The sequence below is a fragment of the Heloderma suspectum genome, chromosome 6 (genome assembly GCF_057233095.1).
Source record: "Heloderma suspectum isolate Gila_16-S chromosome 6, 16-S_ref, whole genome shotgun sequence".
Taxonomy (NCBI): domain Eukaryota; kingdom Metazoa; phylum Chordata; class Lepidosauria; order Squamata; family Helodermatidae; genus Heloderma; species Heloderma suspectum.
This window is the reverse complement of record NC_139463.1, coordinates 7,305,752-7,321,186: the sequence shown is the minus strand read 5'-3', so window position 1 is coordinate 7,321,186 and position 15,435 is coordinate 7,305,752. Positions and strand designations below refer to the sequence as shown.

At 49.8% G+C, this 15,435-nt stretch overlaps 1 protein-coding gene across 3 annotated transcripts in view; it reads left to right on the top strand.

The window, feature by feature from the left end:
- Window positions 1-15,435, top strand: part of USP2 (ubiquitin specific peptidase 2) — a 59,526-nt gene that overhangs the window by 32,744 nt on the left and 11,347 nt on the right. For all 3 annotated transcript variants that reach the window (XM_084803578.1, XM_084803577.1, XM_084803576.1), the window contains exons 3-9: window positions 5,745-5,795; window positions 9,820-9,943; window positions 11,103-11,214; window positions 13,097-13,207; window positions 13,841-13,905; window positions 14,511-14,614; window positions 14,766-14,846. In XM_084803578.1, coding sequence (XP_084659704.1) covers window positions 5,745-5,795; window positions 9,820-9,943; window positions 11,103-11,214; window positions 13,097-13,207; window positions 13,841-13,905; window positions 14,511-14,614; window positions 14,766-14,846 — 648 coding nt within the window. The remainder of the gene's footprint in view (window positions 1-5,744; window positions 5,796-9,819; window positions 9,944-11,102; window positions 11,215-13,096; window positions 13,208-13,840; window positions 13,906-14,510; window positions 14,615-14,765; window positions 14,847-15,435) is intronic.

Below are 15,435 nucleotides of genomic sequence, written 5' to 3'. Positions count from 1 at the left end.
GTTGTAGGACTTTTTCTGTCTAAACATGCATAGGATTGCACCCTCGGTAGCACCTTTTCTGCCGCAGAACCTTCAGAGATTTCTATGCATTGAGAATTTGAGTTTGTATTCTACCCTGTCCCAAAGATGCAGGGCAGGGTTGTCGCTGTTCTTCGCTTACTTATTCCTCGCGTTTATATATCATTCTGCCTTTCCTCCCATTTTAGCCTTGCGACAACCCTATAAGGTGGGTGAGGTTAAAGGAGAGGGGGACTTCCCTAAGGTCACCTGGTGGGTTTTATGGTGGAGATTTGAACCCAAGTCTCCCCAGGGGAAGCTGGACACTCTGACTACTACACCACATTGGCTATGTCGAACAAGTTTAATAATTTTAATATTTGTAAACAACACAATAATAATAATGATACCCAAAATGGAGTGTATTAAAATAAAAAGACCTCTTCAAAATTCTCGGTTCTTCCCAAACATCTCAGCATTGGCTCAAACTGAGAGGGCTTATTGCGTTCTCAAAAGATGCTCAGGCCTTTACCTTTACCCACCTCTTGTTAGTGGGGCTGTGCCCCGCTCCTGGCACCTGCCCCTAGTACAAACTGCAGTTTGCCCACTTCCTCCATCCCCGCACTCACTGGTCCCTTATCTTTTGTAATGTGCCCTCCCCTCAGCTACTGATCTTAGAAGGCTACTGGGGGTGTGGGGGCAAGGGGAGACAGGATTCGGGGTTTGGCTGCGGTTGGGGCTTGTGCATTTCATTAAGGGACCCCCTTCCTTCCCCCCATAATTCAAGTCCTATACATCCCAAGAGGTGGAGGATGGGGTCCTCACACACGTGAGACGAGCCTGTGTTGCTAGAGCGAAGCGTGTGTGCCATTTCAAGCTGGTCTATTTTGGGCTGTTGTCAGGGACAGGCGAGAGCACTGCTTCCCTCCTACACACACATGCCAGGCGCTGCTATTTCAGAGCTGCTGGCACTGCAGTCCCCCCCCCCATATCCCTCCTCCTGGGGTTCCAGCAGCAATGCAAGCAGCTTAAGAGAGAAGGTGCCGCTTTAACCCACCAGAACCCAAATCTGAGCCAACAGCAGGAAGCAGCAGAAGCAAGCACCCTTGCCCAGCCTTCTACTCCAGAACACTGCCCGCGTCGGGAGGGAGCTGGCTCAGGACTGCTTCTGCCAGATCAGGCCAAAGGTCCTTCGAGGGCAGCACTCGGTCTGCAGCACCAGGGGCCAGACCAATGTGCCCGAACCGTCGGAACAAGATGGAAGCAGCTGTGCCCGGTTGTTTTACCCCCGCCCCATAGGCCACTCCGAGGTACGCTGCCTCTGTGAACAGGGCAGTTCCATTAAACCAGGGGTCGGCAGCTGTGCCCACCGGATGTTTTGGAGTACAGCTCCCAGGATCTCTGACCACTGGCTATCCTGGCTGGGGCTGATGGGAACTGTAGGCTGAAATCTCTGGAGGGCACCTGGTTGCCTGCCCCTTACATTAAACCACCATGGCCATTAGTAGACCTATACCTATCTGGAATTTGTCTAATCCTTTTTTTAAAAAAAGCCATCTAAACCAGAGATCATTGCAAAGCCTGCCTCTTTCTTACTTTTTGGCAAAGCACTCCTTCATACCAAGGTATCGTGACCCTGAAATCCATTGCCGTCCCCTTGTTTGACACCTCCGGTGGGGTACGTCCAGGCAGAAGCTTTCTGGTCTCCTGCCTGAGCGTTTGTGTGCGCACATGGAGCTTTCTTCCGAGTCCAGCATGGTCTGTTCTCACTGGCAGCTGCTCTCTGAGGTGTCACCAAAGCTCCTCCCCCAGTCCTGCTCCCCGAGAGCAGACACGAGGACATGGGACATCCCTGATCGGTCCCCGAGCATCTTTTTCTTTGTGTCAGCATAGCTGGGAGGGGGTTTCCACCCATTCATTCAGGCAGGTGGGGCGGGGCAGGACGAGGGGGGGAAATGTTTAATCGTTTTCCTCCCATGCTATTTCCCTGCTCTAATCATACCCTCTCTTCTGTTAGCCCTGCTGTGGAAAAAAAAATATGGGCACCATACTGCCGTGTTAATAGCTGCATGGCGGGTGGGGGTCCGAGCAGGGAAACTGTGCTGGGGGAAGGGTTCAACAATCCCCCAGTGCCACTTTCCCCATCAAGTTAGCTGCCCCCTCAGTGGCTGCTATGAAGCAAAGCAAAAAGGTGTGGGAAGTTCTGAATGCGAATCTCCCACATCACTTCCCTTTGTGGCCTGGGACCCTGAACCTGGGACCTGCTGCACGCAGACATCTTCTCTGCCAGTTGTCATCATCTTCTTCTTCGCTAAGCAGGGTCAGCCCTGGTTGGTACTTGGTTGGGACACCACCTGGGAATCAGGCTTCCTGCATTGAGCAGGGGGTTGGACTCGATGGTCTTGTAGGCCCCTTCCAACCCTATGATTCTACGATTCTCCTCCTCCTCCTCCTCCTGGAAGGACCTTTAAAGCTATGTGACAAGCAGAAATTCAGTAGGTGAAGCCCAAGAGCCAAGCTCTTGGTGACATTCCGAATCCCTGATTTTCCTGTTGCCACCAGTGTGCCATGCTCCCAAGAGTGCAAAAGAGTGGGGAGACCCCTCTCTTGCGTGGCAAAGTCTTTCCTCCCAGTGCCTGCTGCTTCACTTCCCTCTCCCCCCAAGGAGACCTGGAAAGGCCGATACGACCTCTGTCCCACCACCGGTTGCCAGCTGGCTTGGTTCCAAACACTTGTGGCCGGACTTTATGTCCCAGATCCAATAAGCTGACACAGTACGGTGGCTGCTGACGCTGGCTTGCCAGGCTTGGTTACACACCTGGCTGCCATGTGTGGCGCTGCACGTGGAAAGGAAACGCAACTTTGCCCTCTCCACCCTCCCCTTCCCCCAAGAGGACAGTGGAGTGCTTTGCACCACCTCTGCGTGAGGCCACGGAGGGAATGCAAACCTTTGGGAACTCCATAGCATCGTACGTTCATCTCAATGCTCCTGGATCCGGAGCTAAAGGCCTTCTTTGCATTTCATTTCTTAAAACTATGTTTTTATTAATACATAAAAGCAATATACAACAAAGCAATATATAGCATAATCAATATACACACTAAACTACTATCAATCTATCACTTCCATTCATCTAAGAAATATGACCTATTCAACCAAAAAGACCTGCGTAGCACCACGTGATTAAACCATCATTAAATACCAAATAGGATAAATACACATAACATCAAATACTACATGCCTTTACACCAATAATTTAGGAAGTAGCAAAGCAAGAATATATATTAATTTCTATGTCGTAATTATTGTTCCAATATTCAGTAGAAGCTTTCCCCTCTCCAGAAATTTGGGATTCTTTTGTCTACTATCTCTCAATCTAACAATCTCACTAATTTTCAATAATTGTGCAATTTGCAAAACTTTAGTAAACCATTTTTTTTACATGTAATTGGTTTTGTATTTGTCCAGCTCTTGGCAACAATAATTTTTGCTGCCGTTAGCAAAATAGATATCATTGGCTGGTGAACTGGGGCAGGGGGGTCTCAGATTGAAAGAGCTCTAATAACATTGCTTTAGGGCTAAAGAACACGTTGTGCCCTTCTTTGCATTTCTATTTTAGTGGTATAATGCAGCCCTCCCCAACCTAGTGGCCTCCAGATGTGCTGGACTATAACTCCCATTACTCCTCAGCCAGCATGGCCAATGATCAGGGATGATGGGAGTTGGATTTTAAAACATCTGGAAAGCACCAGGAGAGCATCACCTTTTCACCTGCAGAGCCCCCAGGACAGCTTCAGTTCCTCCTTAGAAACAATCTCTGCATAGAAATGACCAAGACTATAAAAAATAAAAGCGGTGAGAAAGAGCACAGAAGAAGCCTGAGAAGGGCATATAATAAAAACAGCATTGGTGTTGTTAGTATCAGATGCTGTTAAACACCTGGTCAAAAAGAATAAGTTTTTGTCCAGTACCTCAATACACATGGCACAGCATAGCATAAAACTAACTGGTGCCCACTTTGCAGAACAGTCTTTACAGCACACTAGTCCCACCACTACCACCACCTCCAATTTCACCAGAGGGTGTGGGCTTTTCTGTTTTTAAAAGTATTAGAAATAATAATACTTGGTATTTGCCTGCTACTTTTGAAGTTCAAAATTCAAAACACTTCACATGCATTATCTCAAGGAATCCTTACAACAACCCTGAAAGGTGGATCAGTACAGCTTGCAAATGGGAATGCTGAAACTGAGATTGAGCGAGTGGTTTGGCTTAAGGATACCTAGGGAGTTCCTGGCAGAGGCGAGATTTGAATCCAAGGCATCTTCCTGATTTGAAGCTCATGTCTTAGCAACAAGTTACACTGGTTCCAGAAAAAAAATACAATCCACACTGCTTCGGTTAACCATTTGCCCTACTACCTAATCGCCTCCTACAAACAGCATTATTATGGCATATCCTCAGGGAGTTCTAGATTTCTCAGATAAGTCCTGGAGAGGATGGCCATTCCAGGTGTCACCCCCTGGAACATTCATTCATTTCTATACTATGCAATAGCCAAAGCTCTCTGGGTGGTTTACAACGATTAAAACCCTAAAAAATAAAACAATTTTATACAGTCAACAATAAGAAGTCCCAGGACCCATTACAAACCTTATATGCTGTCAAATGCCGGAGAGTAGAGGAAGTCTTAACCTGGTGCCGAAAATATGACAATGTAGAACCTTTTCCAACCTGGTGACCTCCAAAGGTTTTGGACTACAACTTCCAGCATTCCTGACCATTGGCCAAGCTGATTGAAACTGATGAGAGTTTTGTCTGAGAAATCTGGAGGGCACCAGATTGGGGAAGACTGTCCTAGAATCTAGATGAGATGGAGGCTGGTTGCCTTCACTTCGTCTTGAAAAGGAAAGCCTCTTTGGACCTGCCCAGTAGGACCTGCTCTTTGGACCTCTTTGGATCTCAGTTCTCTCCCCTTTATTGTGACTTCTCCATTCCAGGGTTCAGTCCGAGCACCAAAATCATTTGGCAGAGGCCAAGATACAATCTTTGGAGCTGCCCAGGGAGCCTGTGATAACAGAACTTTCCCATGGGATTTAGTAGCCGCTGCCGGGTTTGGCCGTTTCTAGTGTTTGGGATGGAAAAAGGGGAAGGCAGCTTTACCCTGTCAGTTCTGTTGCTTGAGTCCCCCAGGCCTGTGTGGTGGTACAAAACCATTTTTTTCCTGGGCCTGTGTTATTTATTTATTATTAATTTATGTAATTTATAAATAAATTACACTGTATTATCATAATGTATTTTATTAATAAATAAATAAAACAGGCCCAGGGGAAAAAATAGGCCTGTTCCTCCTTCTCTCTATGTTATCCTCACAACAAACCTGTCAGGTAGATTAGGCGGAGAGTCCGTGATTGGCTCAAAGTCACCCAGTGAGCTTCATGGCCAAGTGGGGACTAGAACCCGGGTCTCCTGAGTCCCAGCCCAGCACTCTAACCCCTACAACACACTGGCTCTCTATAAATCTGGTTTCTGCTAAGGAGGTCTTAAGAAGAGAGGTGCCGGGGACTTGAGTCTGCCTGGACGCTGCAGCCTTTGTGACCTGGAATCCTCACTCCATCATCCCAGATATGTGGGAGCACAACTCACCCTGTCTTTTTTTCTTGAGGCCCATTTCCTTGAGTTTGCACATACACCCCAATACAGAATGCTGCATTTTCACACACAATGTGTCCTTCTTTCTCCACAGAATTCCAAAACGGTGCAGGGTCTGACCGGCCTCCGTAATCTTGGCAACACCGTAAGTCCACTTCTTTTTTTCTCCCTCTGCCCATCCACTTTTGCACATCTGCCCCACACACTTCAAAATGGGTTTAAGGCACAACCCTATGCATGTTTAGATAGAAAAAAAGTCCTACAATTTCCAGCCTTCCCCAGCCAGCCATGCTGGCTGGGGAAGGCTGGGAGTGGTAGGACTTTTTTTCTGTCTAAACATGCATAGGGTTGTGCCTTTAATCATCCTTCTTGCCGCTCTGGAAACCTTGAGATTTGTAGTTCTGAGAGAGAGGAGGGGAAGGATTGGAACATGTTCAGTAGCCTCCCCGAACTACAGTTCCCAAGATGCTTTGGAGAAAGCTGCGGATGTTAAAGCGGTATGCGATAATTACTTAGCACGTGTATAGCACTTTTGAATACTTTTCAAAGTGCTTCATGTACGTTACCTTGTTGCAATCCTTACAACAGACCTGTAAGGCTGGGGTGTTGAACTCCTCGCGACCTGGATTCAATTGCAGAGGAGCTGCATCCCGGGGGGCGGGGGGTGGGGGAGCCAAAAGCAAAGAGGGCAGGCTGAAAATACCAGCGTATTTTAGCTTAAAGTCCTTATTGCTAGTAACTAAGCCTTGGGAGAAGCATTTCAGTCTTTCAGAATGGGGGGAAAATGTGCTACAGCCAGGAAACCAACACATGATTTGTTGGTGAAGTTGACGAAGGGGAGAGGTCAGGGGAGGGGGTGTATTTGGACAGCAGGGAGTGTAGATTTGGCCTCTGCACCTCTATTGTAAGGTAGGTGACTATTTTTATTTATTTGTTCATTAATTTTCCTTTGCCATCCCTGTACACCATTTTTCAACCATAATGGTTCCCAAAGCAGTTCGCAGTCATGCAAATCAGATCTGTAGGCGGATCCTGCTGCCGTCACAAGGAGAGATCCAAAATATGAGCTGCTGTCGATGGGATCAAACGGTGAATATTATGCAGCTCCTTTTTCTGCTGCCCTCAGAGGTGATGGCGACAGCAGCAAAGGCAAAGGGGTTGGTGGCCCTGGAGGGCAAACGTGACCACCCCTGGTCCAGCCGGTCTTCCTGCTGGCATGGCTGCAGCCGCTGCCTCTCTGCCCAGAAGCGAACAACAGCTCCCAGCACGTAGATCTCTCAGGGGCAATGATTGCCAGAGGCAACGATGCATGAAGTCCTCTTCCCAGCCCTCGTGCTTGTGATAGCAGCGGGAGGCCTGGAGAGGACCTTAGCTTAGTGGCAAGAGCACACGCTTCACATGCAGAAGGTTCCGGGTTCAATCTTGGGCATCTCCAGTTTTAAAAAGGGATATATTAGCAGGTGATGGGAGAAACAAATCCGCTGATCCTAGGGCAGCTTCCTGTGTTCATGGAGGGCAGATGCCGTTCTTCAGAGTCCTCCGCCCAGCCCATCAGGTCTTCCTGCTGCCATTGCTGCTCTATATTGCAAGTATTGCCAAGAGAGAGGACTGTTCACATAACACAATGTGAAAGAGAGAGAGGACTGTTCACATAACACGCTAACTCACACTCAATGGTTGGGCGTGGGTTGCGGTCAAACTGTGGGTTGTTCATTGAACCGTGGGGTTAGCATGTTGTCTTAACCAAGGACATTTTCCACAGGGTGGCTTGTTAACCAGCCAGTGTGGCCTATTAACCACCCTGAACAACCCAACAACAAACCACGGAGTCTCAAGGTGGCTTGTCCGAGAAAAATAAGCCACACTCCATGGTTAACAAGACATCCTGCAGAAAATGTCCTGGGTTCAGACAACATAGTTCAACAAACAACCCACTGTTCAACCACAAGCAACACTCAACCACTGAGTGTGGGTTAGTGTGTTGTGCGAACCCAGTCAGAGTGTCTCTCCTAAGGCTAGCTACTGAGGTCATGGCAGAGGCAAGATTCAAACCAGGGGCTTCCTGATTCATAACCTTGACTCCTAATCATGACACTGCACAAAAACTCTCTAAAACAAATATAAAAAGTTAATGTGAGTTAGTTGTTTATGTGTGCTTTCTGTATAAGCCATTTCTCATAGGGATTGATTGGGACTCCTTCCCAGGCGCGGCTGTTCAGACCTTCCTGGCCAAATTCACCTCTCCTGAGGTCACCTTGTAAGAAAAGTTGGCATGACTGCACAACCAGTAGCCACCTCTCAAATGCCTGTTCATCAGGTTCTGAGCAGCCCGGGGTGACAGCATGTGCTTATTAGCTTGGGGAAATGACGCCTCAGTGGTTTCCACTTCCCTGTACACACAGAACCAGCCGAGCTGTGCCAAACTGATGGCCGTGGCTGGACGCATATTGTGGCAAACTGTTCAGGCCTTCTCCAAGCCCATTAGGTGGGTTTGTGTGTGAGCAGGTGTGGCAGTTTTTGCAAGCCTTTCCTCAGTTGTTTGTTTATACCTTGGTTCCTCTTCTTTGACGACACTGCTCGGAATCCCCTTGACTGGGTTATTTCGCACATACATGCAGCGAGAAAAGCATTCTCAAGAAAATTGGGTAAGCATCTCAGGAAACTGTGTCACGCAGCAGCCGCCTCCCATCCAACCCAGCCTCAAACATTCTAGGCATGACGTTAAATTTATATTTGCATTTAATGTGCAGGGTTGTTTTTTTAACAGCAGCTTGCCTCAGCTGGGGGGTGGGTGGTAATTAACAGGATTAGAGCAGGCACAGAGGGGGGATTTAAACTTTTCCTCCCCTGCTATAGGTACTGGGGGAAAACCCTTCTGTGGTATTTGCTGGGAGGGTCCCCAGTTGGCACCAGTGGGAGTTTTTCTCCCACAGCAAAAAGCAATCTTTAGAGGAGGGGTTTTCTCAACACTCAGCAGGGAGGAGCTTTACCTTCTTCCCCGCCTGCTGCAGTCCTGATAATGATCTGTCTCTGTCTCTCTCTCCTGGCAGTTCCATATCCACACCACAGAATCATAGAATAGTAGGGTTGGAAGGGGCCTACAAGGCCATCAAGTCCAACCCCCGGTTGGGGCCTACAAGGCCATCGAGTCCAATTCCCCCCAGAAGAAGGAATCTGGGTTGAAAGACTGACAACAGACTTCCAAACATTTTGCTTTTATTTATAAAACCAAACACACCTTGTGTTTCAGCCCTTAGAAGTATACCCCCCCCCGCCCCGCAAAAAGCCCTCGGGCTTACAATAATAAAACAGATGTAGAGGGCTTCTAGGCATGTCCACACAGGCATGGGGAACCAAGGGTGTGTGTGCAGGTGTGGTGCAACCCACAGAGACAATGGAGTGCTGTGAAGGAGCGAAACAATCTTCTGCGACGTTGTACCTGGTTTCCCCCCACCCCAAGTTGCTGCTCATCTTACTTCTTAATTTTATTTCTTACATCTTTTATCCTGTCCATTCTCTGAGGAGTTCGGGGGGGGGGGTATTTTTCTCCCTCCACCCACTTTATTCTCTGAGGTAGGCTAGGCTGAGAGAGAGAGAGAGAGAGATGAAAAAGAGCAAGAGTGCACAACTGGCCCAAGGTCCATCAGTGAGCTTCCTGAGTGAGTAGAAGACTTGAGCAGAGGGGGTGGGGGGCATTTATTTCTCTCTTGACCCTGTACCTTGATTTGCCAGATTCCTAGGAACACAGGAAGCTACCTTATATGGAGCCAGACCATTGGTCCAGGATTACCTACAACACCCTTCCCCAACCTGGTGCCCTCCAGTTATGTTGGACTGCAACTCCCATCATTCCCAGCCAGCATGGCCCATGCTGGCTGGGAATGATAAGAGGTGCAGTCCAACACATCTGGCAGGCGCCAGGTTGCAGGGGGATGGTCTACAGCATAGAGCTCAGCGCTGTCTCCACTAACTACCACCAGCTCTCCAGGGTTTCGGATGGCTGTGCTGGCTGGGGGATGATGGGATGTGTAGTCCAAGACAACTGGAGGGCACCGGGCTGGGGAAGACCGCTCTTTAGGGACCAGATTTGATCTGTCTCGCAATACCCAGTCGCCTGCGGCTTGGCAGGCCTTTGCTTTACTTGTGTTCATTGTTTCTGCCTCCCGCAGTGTTTTATGAACTCCATCCTGCAGTGCCTGAGTAACACCAAAGAGCTTCGAGAGTACTGCCTACAGAGCCAGTATGTCCGCGACCTCAACAATAACAGCCGCATGCAGATGGCTCTCATGGCAGGTAAAGGCCAGGGGAGTTGCCGCACACGCACGCCCACACGCACGGGCTGACCTCCCCGGCAGTTCCCCCTTCCCAGAGGCGTTTGCGGGGGCGGATTTGACTACAGGGCCCCAGGAAGGGGTGGGTGGGAGATGAGCTGGGTGACTCGCAGCAGGAAGGAAAGTTGTCGGTTCCTCTTGAATGCAGCAAAACAAGAAGCGAGCCTGAAAAGGGTACTGAAAGACGGAATAGTTAGCTGTCCGTTTGTTTTGGGTGCGGCCTCCTCCTTGTTTCCTCCTCTGCCAAATGCCAGCCTCGTGGAGTGAGCCTGATGAGCCCCTGGATGTATTTTCTGTCTGCCTCAGGTTGCCAAAGCTTGGGAGGATACTCAGGAGAGAACTGATTATTCAAGCTGCGAAAAATTCCATCCTGTTTGCAAGGCCAATTTTAATGCACAGTTAAATGTACTCTTGAGATATTTGAATGTGCTTGGTGTTTATAAAACAATCGTTATCAGTACCTATCTGTCATTATATAGCTGCAGGTAAAATACTGCACACCCACAAAGATGAACCAGGCCCAGTACCCATATTTTATCACATCTTGGGTGCTTCTCGATCCCCCACCCCCTGACCCTGTTTCTGTAAGGCAGGCAGCAAAAGCTGGAGGTTTATTGAACGCCTGGTAGAGGGTTGTTAACCTCTTTCAGCCCAAGGGCCCAAAAGGGCCATTTTGGAGACCCGGGGGGGGGGGGGGGCTCATTGCAGAGGTGGACAGGGCAAAAGGGCAAGAGAAAAGGTACCAGCATATTGTACCTTAAAGCTCCTACTGTCAGTAACTAAGCCTTAGGAGAGGCATTTCAGCCTTTTAGAATGAAGGAGAAAACCGCACAATACCTGGGAAACCACCAAACGGTTAGTGGCTGGAGACAGGGGTGAGGTCAGGGAAGGGTTGTGCAACCCTCCCCTAGAGGGTCTCTATCCATAACTTGTGGGCTGCATTTGGGGTGGGGTGGGTGTCTCACACAAGCTGTTCAGATCAGATGTAGGGACTTGTATGCACATGTGTGTCATTGCCAGATACATTCCATGGTCAGCCAACTGCCCTCCCCAAACAAAGCTAACCTCTTGGAATTCTTTCTGTTCCCACCCCATCACCACGGCTGCCCTCCTCCCTCCAGAGTTTGCCAAGCTCATCCAGACATTGTGGACGTCATCTCCCAATGAATCCGTGAGCCCTTCTGAGTTCAAGACGCAGATTCAGAGATATGCCCCGCGCTTTGTTGGTTACAAGTAAGAGAGCTTTCCACCTCCTACTTTTTCACTTTCTCGACAGTAATTTGTTAGGCGATGGGTGGGTGGGTTAGACAGTTGTTCCTATGAAATCCCAACAGTGCTTTCAGTTCTCAGTAATCTTTGAATTCCTTTATATACCATTCCTGATCAAAATCTGGCAAAGACAGAAGAACACAAGAAGAGCCCAGCTGGATCAGACCAAGGGTCCATCTAGTCCAGCATTCTGTTCACACAGTGGCCAACCAGCCTTCGACCAGGGACCCACAAGCAGGACACGAGTGCAACAGCACCCTCCCGCCCATGTTCCCCAGCAACAGGTGTACATAGGCTCACTGCCTCTGATACTGGAGGTAGCATAGAGCCATCAGGACTAGTAGCCATTGATAGCCTTCTCCTCCAGGAGTTTGTCTAACCCCCTTTTAAAACCATCCAAGTTGGTGGCCATCACTACATCTTATGGTAGCAAATTCCATAGTTTGTTTATGTGCCATGTGAAGAAGGGCTTCCTGTGTGAAGAAGAAGATGAGTCAGGGTGGCTAATGCCCCTTTATTTAGGAGTAAGTTCCACTGAACGTTGTAGGAATTGCTTGTGTGTGAACATGGCTAGGATCACCCTGTTGTTGTTGTTCAGTCGTTCAGTCGTGTCCGACTCTTCGTGACCCCATGGACCACAGCACGCCAGGCCTTCCTGTCCTGCGCTCTCTCCCGGAGCGTGCTCAAGTTCATATTCATTGCATCCGTGATGCTATCTAGCCATCTCATCCTCTGCCGTCCCCTTCTCCTTTTGCCTTCAGTCTTTCCCAGCATCAGGGTCTTTTCCAGAGAGTTTTCTCTTCGCATTAGGTGGCCAAAATATTGGAGCTTCAGCTTCAGTATCTGTCCTTCCAATGAGCACTCAGGGTTGATTTCCTTTAGGATTGACTGATTGGACCTCCTTGCAGTCCAGGGGACTCGTAAGAGTCTTCTCCAGCACCACAGTTCGAAAGCATCAATTCTTCGGCGCTCAGCCTTCCTTATAGTCCAGCTCTCACAGCCATACATTACTACTGGGAAAACCATAGCTTTGATTAGACGGACCTTTGTCGGCAAGGTGATGTCTCTGCTTCTTACTATGCTGTCTAGGTTTGCCATAGCTTTCCTCCCAAGGAGCAAGCGTCTTTTAATTTCATGGCTACAGTCACCGTCTGCGGTGATCTTGGAGCCCAAGAAAGTAAAATCTGTCACTGCTTCCATTTCTTCCCCTTCTATATGCCAGGAAGTGATGGGGCCAGATGCCATGATCTTCGTTTTTGTAATGTTGAGTTTCAAACCAGCTTTTGCACTCTCCTCTTTCACCCTCAACAAGAGGCTCTTGAGATCCTCTTCGCTTTCTGCCATTAGGGTGGTATCGTCTGCATATCGGAGGTTGTTGATAATTCTCCCAGCAATCTTAATTCCGACCTGTGATTCATCCAACCCGGCATTTCTCATGATGTACTCTGCATATAAGTTAAATAAGCAGGGTGACAATATGCAGCCTTGTCGTACTCCTTTCCCAATTTTGAACCAATCGGTTGATCACCCTATTTGCCACCAGTTCATGTGAATGCAGCTTCAGAGAGAGTGTATTTGCAGGATAGGATCAGGGGGGCAGGAACAAAGGTGTTTAACCCTCTCTGTGCCTTCCGTTTCTTCCTCCTGCGAAAGGCCACTCCCTGGGTCTGTTTCCCCCTGATTCTGGTCACAGAGCTTGACTGGGAGGAAAACTAAGTCAAAGGCAAAACGCCGGCCAACCGAGGGGTTCCCAGCTCTCACAATCCAAGCAAGATGTTCCATTTGTGGGATCTCCCGTGCGTCTCTGGGGGGGATTGGTCAATGCCTGCTTTTCTCCTCGTTCTAGCCAACAGGATGCCCAGGAGTTCCTGCGGTTCCTCCTCGACGGGCTCCACAGCGAGGTGAACCGAGTACTGGTGCGTCCCAAAGGCAGCAACGACAACTTGGACCATCTCGCGTGAGTCGCGGGGGGAAAGCGGGGAGGCTGGGTGCAGGCCGGTGCTGTGCTCGTCCGGGCATGGATGTTTGTCTTCACAAACCACCACTCTGGCTGGCTGGCTCCCCGCAGCGAGGCTGGGGGCGTCCCGGTTGAACAGATGCTGCTCTTTCTTGCAAGAAAAGCTTGCAAGCTAAAGAACTTAAGAAGAGCAGTGCTGGATCAGACCAAAAGGCCCATTTAGTCCAGCACTCTGTACCAACAGAGGCCAAACTGGTGCCCCCATGGGAAGCTCACAAGTACGACATGAGTACCACACCACCCCCCACTCGTGCTCCCCAGCAACTGCTATAAAGAAGCATACTGCCACTGATGCGAGAGGGGGGCATAGAGCCATCATGACAAGCCTCCTTCGATAGCTTCCCTTCCTCCATGAATGCGTCCAATCTCCTTTTAAAGCTGTGCAAGTTGGAGGCCATCACTTCCCCTGGGGGGGGGGGCTGTCTGGGGAAACCCAGAGAACCAGATTGGGATCCCAGACCTGGGGTTCTGCTCCCCTGCCGCAGGGTTTTCAGGCTAGCTGCCTTTGACCCCGAAGAGGCTGCGGCCCATGGGAGACTTTCCTTCACCTTCTCTCCTTCTCGCCTCTTCCAGCGATGACGAAAAGGGCAGGCAAATGTGGATGAAATACTTGGCTAGAGAAGACAGCCGGATTGGGGGTAAGTTCTCAACAGGAGATCCGTGGCAGCCAGAAAGATTGGGGGTGGTGGGTTTAAGGCAGCCATTCAAAGGCACAGGGTGAGCGGGGGAGGGGGGCAGGTCCTGCAGTCGAGAGGACTTTGAAGGGAAAGGTTTAGAGCCCACACTGTTTTCTGAGTCGTCGAGGACAATTGAGGAGGACCAGCTGTGGCCACAGCCTCAGGAGGTGGGCAGGAGATGCCTGCCAAGATGGCGTCTGAGGTTCAAGGTGGAAACTGGGAACTTTAGGTCAGCGTGCCTAAAAAGCCACGAACTAGCATGCACACGCGCACATACAGGCTGATGGAGGACAGCAAAATTCTGCTGTGGACAGGGAAAGCGGGTTGCTAGGAACACCAACGGCAGATAAGGCTGGGCTGTGCATTCGGGCCACCAGTAGCCTATCTCTGCTCCATCTCAGAAGGGCTGGGTGGCTGGTGTTCCTGCCTGTGGGAAAGGGGTTGGATTTTCTGACAAGCCTTTCAGGAGCTTCCTTGACTGGGCCAGCCGGCCGGCAGCTGTGAACAGGCTCTCTCTTGGCCCCACGTGCCTCCTTCTTGATGTTCCCAATGTTCTGCCCCTTTAGATCTTTTTGTCGGGCAACTGAAGAGTTCTCTGACATGCAGCATGTGCGGATACTGCTCCACGGCCTTTGATCCCTTCTGGGACCTGTCTCTGCCCATTGCCAAGGTAACCCTGTGTTCTCCGTGACTGCCCGGCCTCCGTGCTGCTTGACTTCTCACCCCACCCTCAGATCCCCAGCTCACCAGCTCTGGCAGTCAGCCTCTCTTAACCTCCACCTCTTGTGTGCGTGTGTCTCTCTCTCTTGGTTTTTTTGCAGAAGAGTTACGGGGAGGTGAACCTAATTGACTGTATGCGGCTCTTCACCAAGGAGGACGTCCTGGATGGGGATGAGAAACCTGTAAGGAACAACCCAAGATGGAAGTCCAGATGGGAAAGGCAGGCTGGGGGTGGGGGAGAGGGAGGACAATGAAATACAGAAATGGTGCACGCACAACATGAGCAAATGGCGTTTCTGCATGCAATCGCTTATTCCAATTTGCCTCTGTGGGAAACCCCTTTCACCCCAAGGGCCAAATTCCATTCCAGAGAAGCCCTTGGGGGCTGCATTCCACTGGTGGGCAGGGCCAAAGACAAAAAGGGGCAAAGCCAAAAATGCCAGCGTATTTTAGCTTAAATCTCTTACTGCCAGTCACTAAGCCGTAGAAGAGGCATTTCAACTGTTTAGAATGGGGCGGGGAGAGGGGGGAGGCTGTGCAAAAGCTGGAACATCACCAGATGATTGGCTGTCAGAGGAAAGGGTGTGTGGCCACCTGGGGAATCCCCGAGCGCCGGATTTGGCCCACAGGCCTAAGGTTCCCTACCCCTGGTATACCAGTTGCTGGGAAGCTGTTCTGTTTGTGGGCTTCCCAGAGGCATCTGGTTGGCCCCTGTGGGAACAGAATGCTGGACTGGAGAGGCCTTTGGTCTGACCCAGCACAGCTCTTCTT